Genomic DNA, 22,591 nt, shown 5'->3' on the forward strand with positions numbered 1-22,591 from the left:
TGATTTATCTATCACTAATGCCAGACGATATTTGTGATGTATTCAGTCATACAAAACTTCTCGACTGAGTACTTTCGCTTTGAGGCATGCCGTTCGGACTTGGCTGTAAAAGAGAGACCCCTTATCACTAAGCTTAAAACTTGGATCGCACAGCACTGATTGATATGAGATTACTCACAACACTGGAATGAATAATTTATGGAGTTCTTTAAACATCAGGTGATTCATTGAAGAAGTCTTCGAATTTGTAGCAGGTCAAACTCTTCTACAAAAATGTTCGGCTATAAAAAGAAGGTCAGTTTTCACTGAGCTTAAGCTTGAATCGGACAGCACTCAATGTGTGGTGTGTGGAATGTTTGGACCCGTTTCTTAATGAAATTTTCATGGGCAAATTAGCATTACCAAAATCAGACATAGCTTGAAATACTTGTGAGCGTAAAGGGCTGTTGATTGTCCTTTCCAGGATCGGACAATGTAAATATCTTTTCTATGGTGGATTGCCCAAGTCACGGCATTGATAGGGTCCAATTATTTCGTTGACTTTAGTTTTCAATCTTTTGCACAGTACTCTCGATAGTAATTTGTATGAGGTGTATCCTGAGGTTCCAATCTTCGGGTATGTGTTCTTCTAGCCAGATCTCGTAGGTGCATAAACGGTCAGCATGTCACCTCCGGTCTAAAATAATTCAGCTGGAAACCCATCGGTTCCTGGGGCCTTGTTGTTTTTCAACCGTGTATCTCCTGTGTGGTCCTCGTTCTGACAAGGTGGTATACATTCTATACCATAATCAAGGACTGGTTCTGCAGCTTTCTCCTTACTCGTTACCGCCACTATCAGATATAGCACACTATATGTATCTTTTACAAGATTCACTATTGGTCTCTGCAGGAAGACGTGCCTGTCCCAAAGCCTTCAGTGATGTTTGCTGTTTTTTTTATTTTTTGGTAAAAAGTTCCAGACTTCATTCTTACTCCTGAACATCTGGATTAGTTCACACTCTATCTTTCTGTTGCCTCCATCTTTCTGTGGAATATACGTTTCTCCTACCTCCATTTCTTTCAATACTTCTGCTTCGCCTAGCGCGTTGCTACTGATTGCAGGGCGGCTCTGTAGGCCACATTCTTCGCTTCAGTAGCATTTCAAAGCTCCTGGTCGAACCAAAGATTTCATAACGAAGGCTTTCAGAAAAAGTGTTGGGAGGAGCGAATCTTATATACCCTCCAAAATCAATCGCATTTGTCAAGTTCATTGCTCGGTATCTCTTTATGTTGGGTTTTTCGACATCCAAGTCCTATATGGTTCAGATTGGTCTATATTTGGATATAGCTGCTAAAAAGACCAAGATTTTGTTGTACAAAATTTAACATTGACATTGTATTTATCAGACCACTCAATGTCAGTGCCGAATTTAGTCGGAACCGGACCATATTTCGATAAAGCTGCTATGGGTGCATAGATTATGATTTTTTCACCGGAGCATGACGAAAGGTGGTTTACATATATACCCGATGTGGAGGGTATCCAAAGTTCGGCCCGACCGAACTTAATGCCTTTTTACTTGTCCATGTTGTGATATAGCTGCCATATAACCCGATCTGGGATCTTGACTTCTTGAGCCACTGGAGGACGCAATTCTCATCCGATTTGGCTGAAATCATGCATGAGGTGTTTTATTATGATTTCCAACAACTGTGCCAATTATGGTTCAAATCGGTCCATAACCTGATATAGCCGTCATGTAAACCCATATGGGGTCTTGACTTCTTGAGCCTCTAGAGGGCACAATTCTTATCCGATTTGGCTGAAATTTTACATAACGTGTTTCGTTATGACTTCCAACAACTGTAACAAGTATGGTTTAAATGAGTCCATAACCTGATATAGCTGCCATATAAACCGATCTAGAATCTGGATTTCTTTAGCCGATAGAGGGCGCAATTCTTATCCGATTTGGCTGAAATTGTATGAGGTGTTTTGTTATGACTTCCAACAACAGTGACAAATATTGTTTAAATCTGTCCATAATCTGATACAGCTGCCATATAAGCCGATGTGGAATCTTGACTTCTTGATCCTCAAGAGCGCCTAATTATTATCCGATTTGGCTGATATTTTGTACAACGGCTTCTTCCATGACCTCCAACATATGTATCAAATATGGTCTGAATCGGTCTTTAGCCTGATACAGCTTCCCTTTAAACCTATCTCCCAATTTTACTTCTTGCGCCCCTAAAAGGCCCAATTCTTATTCGATTGGGCTGAATTTTTACACATATACTTCTACTGTGGTCTCCAAAATTCAATTAGCAAAGCAATTCTTTTCTTTTATTCTTGTTTTTGTAGGACTTCAAACAACTGTGCAACTGTAAATCGGCGCATAACCTGATGTAGCTGCCATATTAACCGATCTGGGATCTTGACTTCTTGAGCCTCTAGAGGGCTCATTTGGCTGAAAGCTAGGCGCTTTACGCATTCGCATTTTGTATAGATACCTAGTATTAATGTAGGTCATTGGGGAATACAAATGGGACATATCGGTTTCGTTTAGGGTATAGCTCCCATATAAACCGATCTCCCGATTTGACTTCTTGAGCCCCTGGAAGCCACTAATTTCGTCCGGTTTGGCTGACATTTTGTACACAGTGTTCTGTTACGACTCTTAACAACTGTTTGAAGTGCGGTCTAAATCGGTTAAAAACATGATATGACCCTAAGATAAACCGATCTCCCGATTTGACTTCTTGAGCCCTTACCAGCCGCGATTTTTATCCGATTTGGCTGAAATTTTGCATATAGTGTTCTGTTATGACTTCCAACAACCGTAGTACGGTTCAAATCGTTCTATAACCAGATACAGCTCCCATATTTTACCATAATTCATTGTGGTGGGTTACCAAGATTCGGTTTTACTTGTTTGAATTGCAAACTGTATAATCAGATGAGAATTTTTTTTGCCACAGAATCTTTGTACATTTTGTAACGAAGCCAAATCATGTATAGAAATGAAAATCAAATCGCAAATTCCTTCGTAAATTGCAAAATACGAAGTAGGTCTCGGTCAAAATTGCAAAAAGAAATTAATCGAATATCCCCTAAGGAAGACAAGAAATTTGGAAATCGGACCAAAAACGAAGATTTGACAGCCCCAAAAATGTTTCAAAATACCCGTACAACTTAGGGCCTTGAAATTTTACACACAATTTTGCTTACACCTCAGCTCTAACCATTCAAAATTTCAAAGAGATATCCCAACCCGTTCTCACAAGACATATTTTTATACCTACCAAAATAGGATGGGGGTATACTAATCTAGTCATTCCGTTTGTAACACCTCGAAATATTCGTCTAAGACCCCATAAAGTATATATATTCATGATCGTCCCAACGTTCTAAGCCGATCTACCCATGTCCGTCCGTCTGTCGAAATCACGATATCGAAATCGATTATCCTTGTTCGGTTCCTAGAAGCTTTACTTTTTGCAGGTTTGGTATGTAACTAAATTAGCTTTGCTTAAACTAAACTCAACTAAATTCACTTTGCATAAATTTGTTGCATAATCCTGGTGGTGGGTTCCCAAGATCCGGCCCGGCCAAACTTATCGCACGCTTTTACTTGCTCTGCTTAAAAATACTGGTGCTCAAACCCATTTAAGTATATTTTCCCTATATTATTTTTTTGTCGAAAAGTCCAAAGTGAGAATATTCCAATGGGCTTAAAATTTCCTCATTTCTTTCCTCTTATTAGCAATTTCCCAATAGGAAAAAGTGCTGCCACATCAATGTTAATCTACTTACACATATTAGCTAAGACATCAACCAAGAGATTAATAATGGTATTTTTCAACTATGCAAATCTGCGTTACCAATCAATCAAATTGTTAATGCTATTTAGAACATTTAGAACACAGTACATTAGAACATCAAAATCAAGAATTTTAAGTTTAAACCCAAAAAAAAAAATAAATAAAAACAAAAATATAAAAAATATTAAATGAAAAGTAATAATTATAAATACATACAAAAGTGTGCTGTATGAACCTACTTTTAATATATTTGTAGTATTTTCCACAGTAATGGGAAAATACTCACACGCCCTATTATGATGTACATAAGGGTGGTTTTGAAAAATATTTTTGGCGGCTCACCCCTAAAAAGTATCATTTTGTTAGATTGGAAGATGTTAACACGATCTGATGAGGCCTTAAAGTTTTGAAAATCTCAATTTTTTGGTTATTTGACTACTTAAGGAATTTCCGCGACTAATATCTCGGAAACGGCTAAAGCGTTTTGCCCGTGTCATACATCAAATTAAAGACCATTCTCTTTTTAATAGTTTATGCTCAATAGCGAAGAAAGTAAGTAGTACTGAATTTCAGATAATGAAGCCAGTGTCCCTAAAAACATGCAAGTTAACCATTGTGCTGGAAGTGAGTCTGCCGTTTTTATACACCGCTACTGTGGTACAGGCAGGGTCATAGAGGGTGGGGCTTCGAATCCGAGTTTTTTCAAAGACAAAATTTTTATAAAAAAAAACCAATAACATTTTTAGTGAATTTTTTTAAGGAAAAATTCGTCGAAAAACTCTCTAAAGACAACCTAACCTCGAAATAATTTTTTAAAGCCAAAATTTCAATGAAATTTTTCATTTAGTGACACTACCTTCTGCATAAATATTTTTCTATAGACAAATTTGAATAAATATTTTTAAACCATTACACCTGACCCTCGATTCCGTTGTTCGATTTTAATGAAATTTATATATATTCATAATTTGGGAAAATTATATTGACGTAGCAGTTTTTTATATATTTTAAATTTTAAAAATTTTTGAAAAAAAAATATTTTTATTTTCTAAGCCTCTACAAAAAAAAATTCTTTTTTTTTTTTGTAATATTTTATAACAATTTAGCTAAGAAAGCTGAATTTAATGATTTTGGCATAAAATCGCATTTGCTGTCAAAAGAAGTAGGATTATTGTCATAAATTTATTTTTTTCATATAGAAACTATCAAATGCAACAATATATTAAAACGGATTCCAGAAATCTCGCTCCTAAGAATTGTGTGAAATTTTTCATTCGGTTTTTGGGATATAAACAATTGCCGACTTTTGACAAGCCAATTCTCTCCCCAAAACATGACGGAAAAAATTATTATAACTCATTTCAGTCGTCCACTTTACGTTAATCCAAATTTCATTACGATAGCATTTTTCTAGCTCGAGCTAGAATTTTTCTAAAGCAGCTCTATTCTTGGTTATTTATCGTAGTTAATAGGTTAATGCATTATTTTAAAGACCAAAGAGCAATGTAATTTTTTTAAGAGATTTTGTTTGTGATTTTTCGAAAAAGTTTCTTTAAGCCAAAATCTTCATGGAATTTTCTTGGGAATTTTTTTTATAAAAATTGTTCCGAAAGACATACATTTAACAAAAATTTTTCTAAGATTAAATTCTGTATGAATTTTCTCTTAGTTCTCGTTTTATTATTCTAATCGAAATTTTATCCGCTCCGCTGCGCCTTCTTTTACTTTATATGGAACAAAATTTTTCTTGAATATTTGTTTTTGACAATTAAAGAGCATTTAGTGAAATACCATGCTACGAAAATCGCTTGACAAACTGTTTAACAATATAAGTGCCTTTATCTGAATCCCATATGATATTTATTGGTCTACGAATTTAAGTTTGGATGTTAAAATACTTTATTTCTGCCCGATATTCTCATGATGTCTGATTAAGGGGGTGAGGTGGTCGCCCAGACACTTGGCCCTGAAAAAATATCAGCATGGTGCTCTTCTCTCAAATACCATTTATTTAAACCCCATATTGCCATTGGTTTTGAGGGGAGTTTACAGGATCGGGACGCCTCATCCTGTAAACTCCCCACACATGGTCCCAAAATTGGTTATCAAATTAGTTTTCGAATCTTAAATACCTTTCATTTGAGCCACATATTGGCATCGGGGAAGCGGTGATGCCCCAAATACATTGTCCTACATTTGGAAATCAAAATAGTATTCTACTCCCAAATACCTTTATTTGAGGCCCATATTGCGATGGTCAGTAAAAAATTGCTGTTTGTGGGGTATTGTGGGAAAGAGGTAGACCCCTAGAAAATTGGCCCCAAAAGTGGGTATCAATACTTGCTCTACCCCCCATTTCCTTTCATTTAAGCCCCACATTGACATGGTCGGTAAATATGCCCGATTTAGGGGTTTTTTGGGGAGTAGGGTGGTCCCCCAATCACTAAGCCCTGAAAATATATCTACAACGTGCTCTATTCTCATATATTTTCACCACATATTGCCATTGGCCTCAAAATTGGATATCAAATTTGTTTTGTAATCTCAAATACCATTCACTTAAACTTAATTGAAAAAGACAGCAAATATGTCCGGTTTGGGGTATGGGCCCTAAAAACTATGAATATTGAGCTCCACTGTCTTGAAGACCCAAATTGTCTTGGTGAGCAAATACGTCCTAATTGAGTGTTGTTATGTTGGTGGGACGTCCCCTAGACAGTTGGTCTCGAATGTTGATGTCAGATTCATGGTCAACTCAAAAATACCTTTCATTTGAGCTCCATTTTTCCAAAGTCGGCAAATATGACCGGTTTAGGGGAAGGAGCGGCCACTCAGTGACTTGGCTTTGAAAATATATAAATATATATCAGATTCGTGTTCTACTCTAAAATACCTCTTATTTAAGCCTCATATTGCAATGGTCAGCAAATACTTCCTATTTGGGTTGTGTTATGGGGGTGGGGTGGCCCCATAGACACTTTTCCCGAACACTGATATCAGATTCGTGCTTTACTTCCAAATACCTTTGGGGGATGTTCTCGGGGCGGCCTCTTAAACACTTGGTCGCACATCTGGAGATCAGATTCGTATTCTACGCTCAAATACCATTCATTTAAGCCCCCCTTCAAATATCAAAAAATTTAGTACCCTATTTTCACCACGGGATCATTATGCACCATCTGTGAAAATTTCGAGAAAATAGGTTTAGTCGTTTTTGATTCTATACGGAACAGGCAAACAAGCAAACAAACCTACAAGCAAAAACAAATTGATTTTTATACCCTCCACCATAGGATGGGGCTATATATATACTATATATACCCCATAAAGTATATATATTCTTGATCGTCGCGACATTTTATGTCGATCTAGCCATGTCCGTCCGTCTGTCCGTCCGTCCGTCTGTTCGCCCGTCTGTCTGTCGAAAGCACGCTAACTTCCGAAGGAAGTATACAAATACTTCTTATTAGTGTAGGTCGGTTGGTATTGTAAATGGGCCATGTTTTGATATAGCTGCCATATAAACCGATCTTGGGTCTTGACTTCTTGAGCCTCTAGAGTGCGTAATTCTTATTCGATTGGAATGAAGTCTTGCACGACGTGTTTTGTTATGATATCCAACAACTTTGCCAAGTATGGTTCAAATCGGTTCATAACCTAATATAGCTGCCATATAACCGATCTTGGGTCTTGACTTCTTGAGCCTCTAGAGGGCGCAATTCTTATCCGATTTAAATGAAATTTTACACGACGTGTTTTGTTGTGATGTCCAACAACTGTGCCAAGTATGGTTCAAATCGGTCCATAACCTGATATAGCTGCCATTTAAACCGATCTGGGGTCTTGATTTTTGAGCCTCTAGAGTGCGCAATTCTTATCCGATTGGAATGAAGTCTTGCACGACGTGTTTTGTTATGATATTCAACAACTGTGCCAAGTATGGTTCAAATCGGTTCATAACCTGATATAGCTGCCATATAAACCGATCTTGGGTCTTGACTTCTTGAGTCTCTAGAGAGCGCAATTCTTATCCGAATTGAATGAATTTTTGCACGACGTGTTTTGTTATGACATCCAACAACTGTGCCAAGTATGGTTCAAATCAGTTCATAACCCGATATAGCTGTCATATAAACAGATCTGGGATCTTGAATTCTTAAGCTTCTAGAGGGCGCAATTCCTATCCGATTTGGCTGAAGTTTTGCATGACGTATTTTGTTTTAACTTTCAACAACTGTGTCAAATAAGGTTTAAATCGGTTCATAACCTGATATAGCTGCCATATAAACCGATCTGGGATCTTGACTTCTTGAGCCTCTAGAGGTCGCAATTATTATCCGATTTGCCTAAAATTTTGTACGACGGATCCTCTCTTGACCATCAACATACGAGTTTATTATGATCTGAATCGGTCTATAGCCCGATACAGCTCCCATATTAATCGATCTCTCGATTTTACTTCTTGAGCCCCCAAAGGGCGCAATTCTTATTCGAATTGGCTGACTTTTTACACAGGTCTCCATCATATAATTTAAGTGTGGTCCAAACCGGACCCTACCTTGATATTGCCCTAATAGCAGAGCAAATCTTTTCTTTTATCCTTTTTTGCCTAAGAAGAGATGCTGGGAAAAGAACTCGACAAATGCGATCCATGGTGGAGGGTATATAAGATTCGGCCCGGCCGAACTTAGCACGCTTTTACTTGTTATATATATGAATTGTAACAATTTTTTAAATTACTCTTCTTTGTATTCACTTAGTTACGTATATATTTTGCGGCCATGTTTGTTAAGAACTTTTAGACTATTGTCTATTGTCTCTCGCTCTTTTTCTTTGTTCGGGTTTGCTTGGCTATTCAAATAATTTCTATCTCCCAGTAGATGGCGCTGAAGTTTTTGTTGGTGATGCTTGCTGTTGGTTCCCATCATATTGCCATCATTTCGTCTATTTTTAAATTCAATCGAATTTCCAATTTTGTCGGCCTATCAAATGTCACAGTTGCCCATGGGTAGGCATCTTCGACTTACCCATGCCAAAAATATCGGAAACAATTTTCAGCAATGGATATTCTTTCAATAATAGTTGCGACAATAATCATTATCCATTTAAGACTTCAGTACAAAAACTTACGGCTTATCAAAATCTAATTTCGTCATTCCCTTTGTAAAGCATCGACATATTCATCTGAGACCCAACAAAGTATATATGTATATCTTCTATCGTCTTGACATTCTAAGTCGATTTAGCCACATCGGTCCGTCCATCTGTCAAAAACACCCTACCTTTCGAAGGGATAAAGCTTGGCGCATGAAATTTTGCACAAATACTTTCTATTAGTGTAGGTCAGTAGGGATTTTAAATGGGTCATATTGGTCTATTTTTTTATATTGCTGCTATATAAACCGATCTTGGATCTTGACCTCTTAAGCCCCTAAACGCCGCAATTCTTATCCGATTTGTCTCAAATTTTGTATAAGATATTTTGTTATGACTTCCAACATTTGTGCTAAGTATGTTTCAAACCGGTTTAAAACTTAATATAGTTCCCATATAAACCGATCTCCTAATTTGACTCTTTGAGCCTCTAGAGGGCGCAATTCTTATGCGATTTGGCAAAACATTATACTTGCCAAATATAGTCTGAATGGGTCCATAACCTGATATAGTCCAAATTGGTTGACAACCTGAAATAACTCCAATAGCTTTGCAATTTTTATCCATTATCCTTTGTTTGCCTATAAAGAGATATCGGGCAAAAAATGGCAAATGAAATCCAGAGGGTATGTTTGATTCGGCCCGGCCGAACTTTTCACAATTTTACTTGTTGTCACTCGATTCGTTTACCAAGTCATTGAAAACGTTTATAAAATCTGCTGTTTTCAATGACTTGGCGAACGAATCGAGTGACAAAACGAAAAAATTGTGTGCTCATTGGCACGCCACTTGGACTCGACTATAAACCCGCTCCACTGAGCTTTCTCTTTCAAGACGTAGAAAAATGTCACCTCTGTAACATAACCTACTCTCCAATAGCTCTGATTCTGTGTACGTTCGTTGAGCCTCCCCTCTTAGGCTTTTCGACATCTTCCGTCAATTTGGCTCAGATCGGTCAAGATTTGGATATAGCTGCCATATAGACCGATGCTCCGATTTAGGGTCGTAGGCCCATAAAAGCTACATTTATTACCCGATTTTGCTGAAATTTGGGACAGTGAATTGTGAAAGGCCCTTCGACATCCTACGTTAATTTGGCCGAGATCGGTTCAGATTTGGATATAGCTGCCATATAGACCGATCCTCCGATTTAGTGTCTTAGGTCCATAAAAGCCACATTTATTATCCGATTTCGCAGAAATTTGGGACAGTGAGTTGTGTGAGGCCCTTCGACCTTCTCCGTCAATATGGCTCAGATCGGTTCAGATTGGGATATAGCTGCCATATGGACTGATTCTCCAATTCAGGGTCTTAGGCCCATAAAAGCCACATTTATTATCCGATTTTGCGAAAATTTGGGACAATGAGTTACAACTCATTAGGCCCTTCACCATCCTCCGTCAATTTGGCTCAGATCGGTCCAGATTTGGATATAGCTGCCATATAGACCGATCTCTCGGTTTTAGGTTTTGGGGCCATAAAAAGCGCATTTATTGTCCGGTGTTGCCGAAATTTGGGACACAGAGTAAAGTTAAGCCCTTCCACATATTTCTGGAATTTGGTCTAGATCGATCAAGATTTGCATATAGCTGCCATAAAAACCGATTATGAATTTTCGACCGGATTTTGAGGAAAGGTGGTTCACATATATATCCGAGGTGGTGGGTATCCAAAGTTCGGCCCGGCCGAACTTAACGCCTTTTTACTTGTTAGGTTTGAAGTTTTGAAGTTTATATTTATTGAGTCTTTCTTTTAAACATTGTAGTAGAATTTCTTTTTAACAAAAATATGAATTAAATTTTCGAACTCCTTAAAGTATGCATTACACTTTTAGATAATTTTTTTTTTAATATAAATTATAGCCTAGCTAGCTATTTTTCAAATCATAAACATCGTTACAAATGTATGCATAAAACGATTGAAAAGAACTTTTTATTGCTGGACAGGACATATTTAAAACAGACTCGCATTACTTAAAAAAATGCGCATATATGAATAAAAATTTAATTTGATTGCTCTTTTTCTTTCAGTATGATAAACATGAATGTTATGGCCAAAATAGTTTTTCCTAGAATTTCATTACATAAAATGCGTACACTATAACATATATTATAGGCACTTTTTTTGCAAAACATTAACTTCCTGGAAAATATAAAACATCTCGATGACACAAGAATTGTTTTCATTAAAAGTTTTTAAGCTTATTATACCCACCACCGAAGGATGGGGTATATTCATATTGCACTACCGTTTGCAACACAACGAAATATAGATTTTCGACCCTATAAAGTATATATATTCTTCATCTTCGTACATTTCTAAGACGGTCTAGCCTTGTCCGTCTGTTGGAATAACGCTACACTCTATAAAAATAAGTGTACGTGTTTGTCCTTTTTTCGTCTTTGGAGAGGCACATCCCGGGGTTCCTTCCGCGCACGCTTCTGGCCCGTGACGGAATTGAAAAGAACCCCGGATCCAGGTTCTGTTCGGTTTGCCAGAACCGGTCGTTGAAGTGAGGTGTAACCGGTGAATTGAATATGTTGCAAGGTGCTGTGGAACATAGACAGCACTGGGTTACAAGCATCATCGTTGTCGCCTTCTGCGTCCTCGCCTTCAGACTGTGTGACCCCCCAGACCTCTCCCGTGCGGCAATATAGGCATCCTAGCCCGAATATTGTCAGTTCCGGGAAGTGTGTCATTCTCGCAATTGAATTGCAACAGACTTCGGGGCAATATCGACGTGATGGTCGATTTTAAGAGACGGAAGGGCATATTGGTTGCAGCGCTCCAGGAGACAAAGCTGACCAACACCTGCAGCCTGCACAGTTGTCACTGATACAATGTGCTACGTAAGGCTCGCTTAAGGAATAGAGATGGGGGATTGGCCTTCGTAAAACACCATTATGTGCAGTATAGTCCCATCACGCTTGCGCCTGGCGCTAGAGACCTTAACATGGAGTGCATGGGGATAGCAGTCAGGTCCAGTACTGCCGAGATAGAGCTATACAAAGTGTACATACCGCCGGCTGATATTTGTGAGCCAGTTAATGGTCAAGCTTACAAGGCCGACATAAGTGGGCTACTGTATGACCATAATCGTCTGATTCTAGGAGAGTTTAAGGCGCGTCACGTTTTATGGCATTCTCCCCCAGGTAATGACCAGCGGGGCATAGCTTTGGTAGAGCAGATTGAAGGCTCCACATTTGCACACTGAATGAGGATGAGCCCCTGCTAAGATTACGAGAAGTTGCAGCAGCTCGCCAGACATTTCCTTTGCATCCCCTGATCTGTTGAGTGACGTAACCTGGCAAACCGTAATTTCATCTCCCCATAATTCTTGCAATCGACCGACTATCCTACTTCATAACCTCTGATTGCCAGACGTTTTGTCAATCAAAAGAAGGCCGATTGGGCCGGCTTCAGAGAGTACACCAATCACCGCTTCAGTAAACTGACGCCCCCACAAACGTGATAGTTACCGAGAGGAAATTAACGCTGTACCATCATTAACTATGCAGCCTATCGCTTTATACTAGCCGGTGGTCTCCGAGCAGAAAGACAGCCATCACAATTTACCGTGGACGATGTTACGTGGATCAACCTGGTGTCGAGTACCTTACAACCGTCCTCAGCCTGTTTTTGAACACTCTTACAGTACCAGATGTCTGGAAGAGGGGCAGAGTAATTCCGCTACTGAAGCCTGGAAGGAAGCCGAGTATGGAGGAGTCGTACTGACCAATCTCCTTTCTCTCCAAGACGCTTGAGGGACTTCTCCTCCCGATCCTCGTTGGAAATTTTCCATCCGCCGAGGGGTCGTGGACGCATAATTGGACCTTTTATTGTCCGATTTCGCAGAAATTTTGGATAGCGAGTTGTGTTAGGCTCCTTCACAGCCGTATTATATATAGCGCAGATCGGTCCAGTTGTACATATAGCTGCCATATATACCGATCTCCCGATTTAAGTTTTTAGAGCCATAAAAGGTGAATTTATTAACCGATTTTGCTGAAATTAGGCACAATGAGTTACTTTAGGGCTATATTTGAATATAGCCGTATATGTACTGATCTCCCGATTTAAGTTCTTGGGACAATAAAAGCACGTTTATTGCTCGATTTCGTTGAAATTTTACCCAGAACCATATAGAGTTCAGATCGGTCTATATTTGGATATAGCTGTATATACATATTCCGAACTTCCCATTGAAATTCGTAGGCACACTAAAAGTGAATTTTTTTCCCTCTGTACAGTGACACAGAGAAGTCTACATATCCCACACAAAAACGCATTTTATAAAACAAAATTTGTATACCATAAACAATTTCTTCCAAGTTTCCAATCTTTATATAATTGTTCAGCAAGGTCACCAGTACTATTATCAGTTAAAATTTATTGGATTTTCTTATACCCTCAGAAAGTAACTGTCAGTTTACGAAGCTGCTATTTGCGAAAGGGTATGTAGACTTATCTTAGCCACTGTATGTGATACAATGAGTTGTGTTAGACCCTAACATAGCCTTCTCGAATATGGTGGAGATCGGACTGTATTTAGATAGATAGCTGCAATTGGATCTTAAATGATGCAATGTTCATTGTATTATGACGAAAGGTTTGCAATACATATATATTCGAGGTGGTGGTTATCCAAAATTCGGCCCGGCCGAAATGCTTCTAACTTGTGTTTTAATTAATTTTTTCTCGAATGGACAAATGGCAATGCCCTATATTTAAATGGCAGAATGCAATTGTTTATAGTCACTACCATAGAGGGTATGCGAGAACTAGTACTGTTTATTCTGTTTGAAACACTTGATTTACCTTTGGCTTGACTTTGATAAACAATTTGTATGTATGTGGAGTACACTTATGATCTTCGATATTCTATTAGTTATCCCACAGATAATGTAGGTGGCCACTGTGGTGCAGAGGTAAGCACATTCGCCTATGACTCTGAATGCCTGGGTTTGAATCCTGGCGAGAACCTGAAAAAAATTATCAGCGGTGGCTATCCCCATACTAATGCTGGCTACGCTTGTGACATAAATTGTTGGCCCCTCAAACTTTGCCGCATTTTTATACGCTCCAACTTGGGGTGGGGGTATACTAATTTCGTCATTCCATTTATAACACATCGAAATATTGTTCTGAGACCCCATTAGGTATATACACATTCTTGATCGTCATTACATTCTATGTCGATTAAGCCATGTCCGAGCGTCTGTCACAAGCACTTTTACTTTCAAAGCTAGGCGCTTTAATTTTTGCACAAATACTTTTTATAATTTTAGGTATGTTGGAATTTTAAATGGGTTTTATCGGTTCATGTTTTGATATAGCAGACATATAAACCGATTTTGGATATTGATTTCTTGAACCTCTGGAGGGCGCAATTCTTATCTGATTTGATTGAAATTTTGTATGCGGTATTCTGTTTTGACTTCCAACAACTTTGATGAGTATAGTACAAATCAGTTCATAACCTGAAAAAGCTGCCATTTAAACTGGTCTCGGATGTTGACTTCTTGAGCCTCTAAAGTCCTCAATTATTATCTGTTTTGGAAGAAATTTTGCATGAAGTGTTATATCGTGACAAATTATATTTGGCCGTACATCGTTACTCTTCATCCCGCGCTATTTACATTTATCAGCTACTTTCGACACGTTCTATGAATCGTGCATACTCTCTTTTCTGCCCATACATACGATTTGTTTATTTCTATGCTACTTCATTCCGTCACACGAACCTGCCTCGCATGTGCTTGTGACTACTACATACTGCTGATTCGATCAGACATACACACGCACACATACAAGGCTTGTCTTTACTAGTATACCCATAAGAACTCCGCTAATGAGTTGTGCGAACGATCAATGTGGAGACCATCTAGTGTTGGTGTAACATTGGGTGTTTTTTATACCCACCACCGAAGGATGGGGGTATATTGATTTTGTCATTCTGTTTGCAATACATCGAAATATCCATTTCCGACCCTATAAAGTATATATATTCTTGATCAGCGTAAAAATCTAAGACGATCTAGACATGTCCGTCCGTCTGTCTGTTGAAATCACGCTACAGTCTTCAAAAATAGAGATATTGAGCTGAAACTTTGCACAGATTCTTTTTTTGTCCATAAGCAGGTTAAGTTCGATGGGCTATATCGGACTATATCTTGATATAGCCCCCATATAGACCGATCCGCCGATTTAGGGTCTTAGGACCATAAAAGCCATTTTGGATATAGCTGCCATATAGACTGATCTCTCGGTTAAGTTTTGAGCCCATAAAAGTCGCATTTATTGTCCGAATACGCCGCAATTTGGGACAGTGAGTTGTGTTAGGCCCTAAGACATCTTTCTTTAATGTTACTTAGATCGGTCCAGATTTGGACAATGCTGCCATATAGACCGATCTTTCGATTTAATGTTTTGGGCCCATAAAAGGCGCATTTTTTGTCCGATGTTACCGAAATTTGGGACAGAGAGTTAAGTTAAGCCTCTCCACATATTTCTGCAATTTGGTCTAGATCGATCAAGATTTGCATAAAGCTGCCATATAAACCGATATCTCGATTTAAAGTCTTGGCCCTAAAAAAGGCGCATTTAAAAACCGATTTAACTGAAATTTGACCGGCCGTAGATAGTTTGTTGTTGAATTTGCGAGGGCCGCGCCGCCGAGACTACACCAGTCGAGTCCACATTAACGCCCTCAACCATCAGCAAGGAAACGCTTCTACAACCGAACGCTCATAAGCAAGAACCGAAGATGATAACCTATTCACCCTCCGCCACATACACATACATAACACAAGTAGATTGAATTCTCTCTCGGTTCCAATTAACTTGTGTTACCACTTAAGGTTTGTGTCGTCCTTAAGTTGACACTGGAGACGACTGAACTTACCTCAGCCTTCGACAAAATCACGTTACAGTGTTTTGTTTTGACATGGTCTACATCGGTTCATAATCTAATATAACTGCCATATAAACCGATCTCTTGATTGTACTTCTTAATCCTCTAGAGGGCGCATTTCTTACCTGTTTTGGCTGAAATTTTGTACAACAACTTCTCCTGTGACCTTCAACATACGCGCCAAATATGGTCTGAAACGGTTCATAACCTGATATACATAACTACCATATAAACCGATTTCCCTATCATACTGCTTAAGCCCCTATAGGGCGCTTAAGCAGTATAATAGGGAAATAGGCCCTTCGACATTCTTACTAAGTTTGGTCTAGATCGGTTCAGATTTGGATATATCTGACATATAGACCGATCCACCGATTTAAGGTCTTAGGCCCATAAAAGCCACATTTATTATCCGATTTTGCTGAAATTTGGGATAGTGGGTTGTGTTAGGTCAGTCGACATCCCATTTGGCTCAGATCGGTTCAAATTTGTCAAAGGCTCATTCATTGTCTGATTCCTTCTTCAATTTGGCTCAGATCGGTCCAGATTTTGATATAGCTGCCATATAGCAATTCTCTCTCTCTCTCGACTTAAGGTTTTGGGGCCATAAAATAGTGAGTTGTGTTATGCTCTTCGACATTTTTCTGCAACTTGCCCAAATCGATCCAGATTTGGATATAGCTGTCATATAGACCAATATCTCGATTTAAAGTCTTGGCCCAATAAAAGGAGCAATTGAACAATGACTTATACTTATAAGTATTTGGTCTAAAACGTATCATATGTCTATATAGCTACTATGGGGCATAAGGTATGAATTTTTCACCGGATTTTGACGAAAGGTGGTTTACATATATACCCGAGGTGGTGGGTATCCAAAGTTCGGACCGACCGAACTTAATGCCTTTTTACTTGTTAATTTTATTAAACTCCATATTTGAAGCAACAAATGCTGATGCACCCTATGGATATAAACAAGGCTAGAAGCGCCTTTCTTAAACTCAACTAAGTTTGGAGATGCTGTGACATCTCACAAAACATAAAAATCAGAATCTTAAACAGGAGCTTGACATAAGCGACTATCGGCAAAATCCAAGCTTTTATAAATCGCTGTCTGGCACAAATACTTCGAATTTTCTGGCCAAACCGTATTTCAAATGAGTAAAATGAAAATAAGGTTTGACTACCTTTTGTTCAAGTAAGCGCATGTATTGGGTTGCCCAAAAAGTAATTGCGGATTTTTCATATAGTCGGTGTTGACAAATTTTTTCACAGCTTGTGACTCTGTAATTGCATTCTTTCTTCTGTCAGTTATCAGCTGTTACTTTTAGCTTGCTTTAGAAAAAAAGTGTAAAAAAAGTATATTTGATTAAAGTTTATTCTAAGTTTAATTAAAAATGCATTTACTTTCTTTTAAAAAATACGCAATTACTTTTTGGGCAACCCAATATAATATTAAACGGTTTATTAAATAAAGAAAAATTAGCAATTAAAATAGTTCATTAGAAGTTTTCACACTAGTCATCTAATAAAACACTATTCAGTGACTGCTCGTTTTGTCGGCTTTGTTTCTCTTTTTTTTTTTTTGTTGCAAGTCGCATGCGTTCATTTATTTAGCCTAATTAGTGCATTAAGCGTTTTGTACGTGTGGTTCCGTAACCCCACCATTCGAATTTGCTTGAAATTTTGCACATGTGGTTTTGGTATGACTTCCAACAACTGTGCATAGTATGGCCTAAATCTGTCTATATCCCGATATACCGCCATATAAACCGATCTTGCGATTTTCTTCTTGAGCCTCTAGATGGCGCAATTCTTATCTACAATAATTTGACTGAAATTCTGCTTCGTAACCTGATATAGCAGCCATATAAACCGATCTCCCAATTTGATTTCTGAGACTCTGGAGGGTGCAATCATCACTCGATTTGCCTGAAATTTTTGGAGGTGATATTTTTCTATGACTTCTAACAGCCACGGCAAGTACGGTCCATATCGATTATTAACTTGATAGAGCTCATATATATATTTGAACAAGTAAAAGCGTGCTAAGTTTGGCCGGGCCGAATCTTATATACCCTCCACCATGGATCGCATTTGTCGAGTTCTTTTCCCGGCATCTCTTCTTAGGCAAAAAAAAGGATATAAGAAAAGATTTGCTCTGCTACTAGAGCGATATCAAGATATGGTCTGGTTTGGACCACAATTATTTTATATGTTGGAGACCTGTGTAAAATGTCAGCCAATTCGAATAAGAATTGCGCCCTTTGTGGGCTCAAGAAGTAAAATAGAGAGATCGATTTATATGGGAGCTGTATCGGGCTATATACCGATTCAGACCATAATAAACACGTATGTTAATGGTCATGAGAGAATCCGTCGGGCAAATCGGATAATAATTGCGACCTCTAGAGGCTCAAGAATTCAAGATCCCAGATCGGTTAATATGGCAGCTATATCAGGTTATGAACCGATTTGAACCATATTTGGCACAGTTGTTGGATATCATAACAAAATACTACGTGCCAAAATTCATTCCAATTGGATAAGAATTGCGCCCTCTAGAGGCTCAAGAAGTCAAGACCCAAGATCGGTTTATATGGCAGCTATATCAGGTTATGGACCGATTTAAACCATACTTGGCACAGTTGTTGGATATCATAACAAAACACGTCGTGCAAAATTTCATTCCAATCGGATAAGAATTGCGCACTCTAGAGGCTCAAGAAGTCAAGACCCAAGATCGGTTTATATGGCAGCTATATCAAAACATGGACCGATATGACCCATTTACAATACCAACCGACCTACACTAATAAGAAGTGTTTGTGCAAAATTTCAAGCGGCTAGCTTTACTCCTTCGCAAGTTAGCGTGCTTTCGACAGACAGACGGACGGACGGACGGACAGACGGACGGACATGCCTAGATCGACATAAAATTTCACGACGATCAAGAATATATATACTTCGTCATTACAATCAGAATGACGAAATTAGTATACCCCCCATCTTATGGTGGAGGGTATAAAAAGTCATTCAAATAACTTGGCAAATGCGTTCCATGGTTCAGGGTATTTAAGATTCGGCGTGGCCGAACTTAGAACGCTTTTACTTGTTAAATTATTATTTTGAGCTTTCATATATCTGTTTGCATTTTCCCACCTCTTCCCTCCTCTCAATTTCCCCATGCGTATACACTTTTGCCATATTGTATTTACATAAATAGACTAAACCACGTAATATTAGCGCACCACATATCATACTAAAAGGATGCTCTTTTTCAAACGAAAACCATTAATGTCCATATATTCATGTTTGGTTTTCCCCAACATGTCACTTACACTTCGTTTCCGAAAATTTCAATTTAAAAATTCAAAATACTCAAAATAATAATTTCCTCCCACCACACACACAACTTACCTTCAATTGCAATTTGCGCAGAATGCGTGTCTCCTCCCAGCGATCAAGCTCATCCCATTCCTTGCCACGTTTACGCAGCAGATAATAACGATACATAACGATGGTAACGGCCACCATAAGGGCCAAACCACTGCCCACAGCAGCACCAAGAACCGCAGAACTGACCATAACCATGGCGATGATGGCGAAAGAGAGGACGGTAGTATGACCAAAACTAAGATGAATTAAAAAGTATTATGGCAAAATTTTTAGTTAAAAAAAAGCGGTTGCTGATGATAATGCTCTTTTTATGGGTATGTCTGGGATAAATTCGACAAAAAGCTCTGTTTAAAAATCCTGCGCCTCCGAAGATCTGAAAAGGTAATAGCATAAAGGTTAAGAAATCAAATTAGTTTGGTAGTTGTTGACTTGTTTTGCTTATCTAAATGCCTAAAATATTCGTAACTTGGAAGCAAGACGTGCGCCTTGCTTGGAAGCTTACATTAAATGATATGTTTTGAATTAAAAATTTACTTTTGACATTATGAAAGGAAAACAAATAAAAGCGTGCTAATTTCGGCCAGACCGAACCTTGGGAACCCACCACATTGGAATCTGCTAAGAATTTATACAAACTAAATTTAGTTGAAGGGCATAATTTTATTCTACGTAGCAAACTTCTGTCAAACCGGCAAAAATTAAAGCTTCGGGGAACCGTAACAAGATAATCGAGAGACCGGTTTAAATTGGAGCTAAACATGGTCATAGACTGATTTAGATTTCAGCAAATCGGAAAAAGTTGCGGCTCGTAAAGACTCAAGAAGTCAAATAGGGAGATCGGTTTACATGGGAGCTATAGCAGGTTACAAATCGATGTCAATCGTACTTGCCACAGTTGTTGAAAATCATAATAGAACTCTATGTGCAAGATTTAAGCCAAATCAGACCAAAACCGCGGCTTCCAGGGGCACAATAAGTCAAATAGGGAGATCCGTTTATATGGGAGCTATATAAGGTTATAGACCGATTCGAACCGTACTTTGCACAGCTGTTGGAAGTAAAAACAGAACACTACATGTCCAAATCGGAAAAAAATTGCAGCTTCCAGGGGCTCAGAAGTATGAGGTTATAGACCGATTCGAACTGGATTTGGCCATAACAGAACACAATATGCCAAATTGTAGCTAAATCGGGCAAAAATTTTGACTTCCAGGGGCTCAAGAAGTCAAATCGGGAGATCCGTTTACATGGGAGCTATATCAGGTTATGAACCGATTCGGACCGTACTTGGCAAAGTTGTTGGATGCCATAACAGAACACTACATGCTAAATTTTAGTCAAATCGAACAAAAATGGCGGCTTGCAGGGGCTGAAGAAATCATATCGGGAGTTCGGTTTATATGGGGGCTATATTTAAATCTGAACCATTACGGCCCAATTGCAATCCCCAACGACCATCATCAATAGTAAGGCTAGCTTCAAAAGGCTAGCCCTACGCGTTCGATCGTTATCGTGATTTTTACGAACGGACGGCCTCAAAGTGTCAAGACGAAGGAGAATATAAAAATATACCTAATGCGATCGCCGATCAATATTTCGAGGTGTTACACATGGAATGAATATATAAGTAAACCCCCATCCTATGGTAGTGGGCATAAAAAAGAGATATTTCAATACACAGAAAAAAAGTTGACCGAAAATTTAAGATTTTTCCTTATTCATACAATCGGATAAGGTCCGGCAGCAGATCATAGGGTAATCTGTTTCTATTACAAATAGAACACAAAACCAGTAAGGAAAGGCAAAAGTTTGGCGGAGCCGACTATGTAATACCCTAACATACATACTTCTTTAAATATATGAAACCTATGTTGAAATCTAGTCAAAGTTTAATTTTGCCTATTGACCTATTAAACTGAATAGAACCTTGTAAGATTTGTATACCCTACACCACCACAGTGGTACAGGATATTATAACTTTGTGCATTTGCTTGCAACGCTGAGAAGGAGAAAAGCTAAAACCACCGATAAGTACACCGATTGGCTTAGAATCACTTCCTGATACGATTTAGCTATGTCCGTCTGTCTGTCTGTCCATGTATTTATGTAATCAAAGTACAGGTCGCATTTGTTGTCCGTTTTTCATAAAATTCTGCACAAATCATTATTTTGGTCCAATAGCGAACGCTGTTGATTTAATAAAAATCGGTTCAGATTTAGATATAGCTCCCATACATATCTTTCATCCGATATGCTCTTTTAAAGCCGTAGAAGCCACAATTTTGGTCTAATCTTTATCAGTTTTGGTATTAAGAGCTTTTTTTGACGCCCCAATATGTGTGAAAAATTTTATCAACATCGATTTAGATTTAGATATAGCTCCCATATAGATCTTTCATCCGACGTGGCCGTTTAAGGCTCAAGTATCCACGATTTTGGTGCGATCCTTACAAAATTTAGCATGAGATGTTTTATGTAATGTTTTAATAGGAGTGCAAACTTTCATCAAAATCGGTTAAGATTTAGATATAGCTCCAATTTATATCTTTCATACGATATGCCCTTTTAAAACCGTAAAAGCCACAATTTTGATCTTTATCAAATTTGGCATAAAGTGTTTTTTTTGACGTCCTGATAATTGTGCAAAATAGGTTCAGACTTAGATATAGCTCCCAAAGTCATCACCCTTTTTAAGTGACTTGTGCAAAATTTTATGAAAATCGGACAACAAATGCGACCTGTACCTTTATGAGAAGAATACATGGACGGACTGACAGACATAGCTAAATCGAATCAGGAAGTGATTTTAAGCCAATCGGTATACTTCTCGCAGGGTCTAGCTCTTCTACTTCCTTGCGTTGCAAAGACATGCACAAAGAATACCCATAGAAACCTATCTCGGATCTTGATTTCTTCAGCCGCTGGAGGGCGCAACTATAATCCGATTTGGATGAAATTTTGCGCAAAGTGTTTTGGTTTGACCATCAACGACTGCGCTAAGTATGGTCCAAACCGGATTATAACCTGATATAGTAGCTCCCATATAAACCGATCTCGGATTTTGACTTCTTGAGCCGTTAAATGGCGCAATTATAGTCCGATTTGGCTGAAATTTTGAATGAAGTGTTTTAATTCGACCATAAATTGTGCTAGGTAAACTGTGTTAGGTATGGATCAAATTGGTTTATAACCTGATATATATTCCATATAAATCGATATCGGATTTTGACTTAATGAAACTCTAGAGGGCGCAAAAATCATCCGATTTGGCTGAAATTTTGTATGAAGTATTTTGGTTTAACTGTCAAGAACTTCATTGAG

General features: G+C 38.4%; 1 protein-coding gene across 1 annotated transcript in view; it reads right to left on the minus strand.

Moving 5' to 3' along the window:
- The window catches only part of LOC106094806 (synaptotagmin-5), a 448,991-nt gene that overhangs the window by 263,947 nt on the left and 162,453 nt on the right, over nucleotides 1-22,591 (minus strand). The window contains exon 2 of the mRNA XM_059361032.1: nucleotides 19,292-19,643. Within this exon, the coding sequence (XP_059217015.1) occupies nucleotides 19,292-19,465 (174 nt within the window). The 5' untranslated portion in view covers nucleotides 19,466-19,643. The remainder of the gene's footprint in view (nucleotides 1-19,291; nucleotides 19,644-22,591) is intronic.

This window comes from Stomoxys calcitrans, chromosome 1 (assembly GCF_963082655.1).
Source record: "Stomoxys calcitrans chromosome 1, idStoCalc2.1, whole genome shotgun sequence".
Classification (NCBI taxonomy): Eukaryota; Metazoa; Arthropoda; class Insecta; order Diptera; family Muscidae; genus Stomoxys; species Stomoxys calcitrans.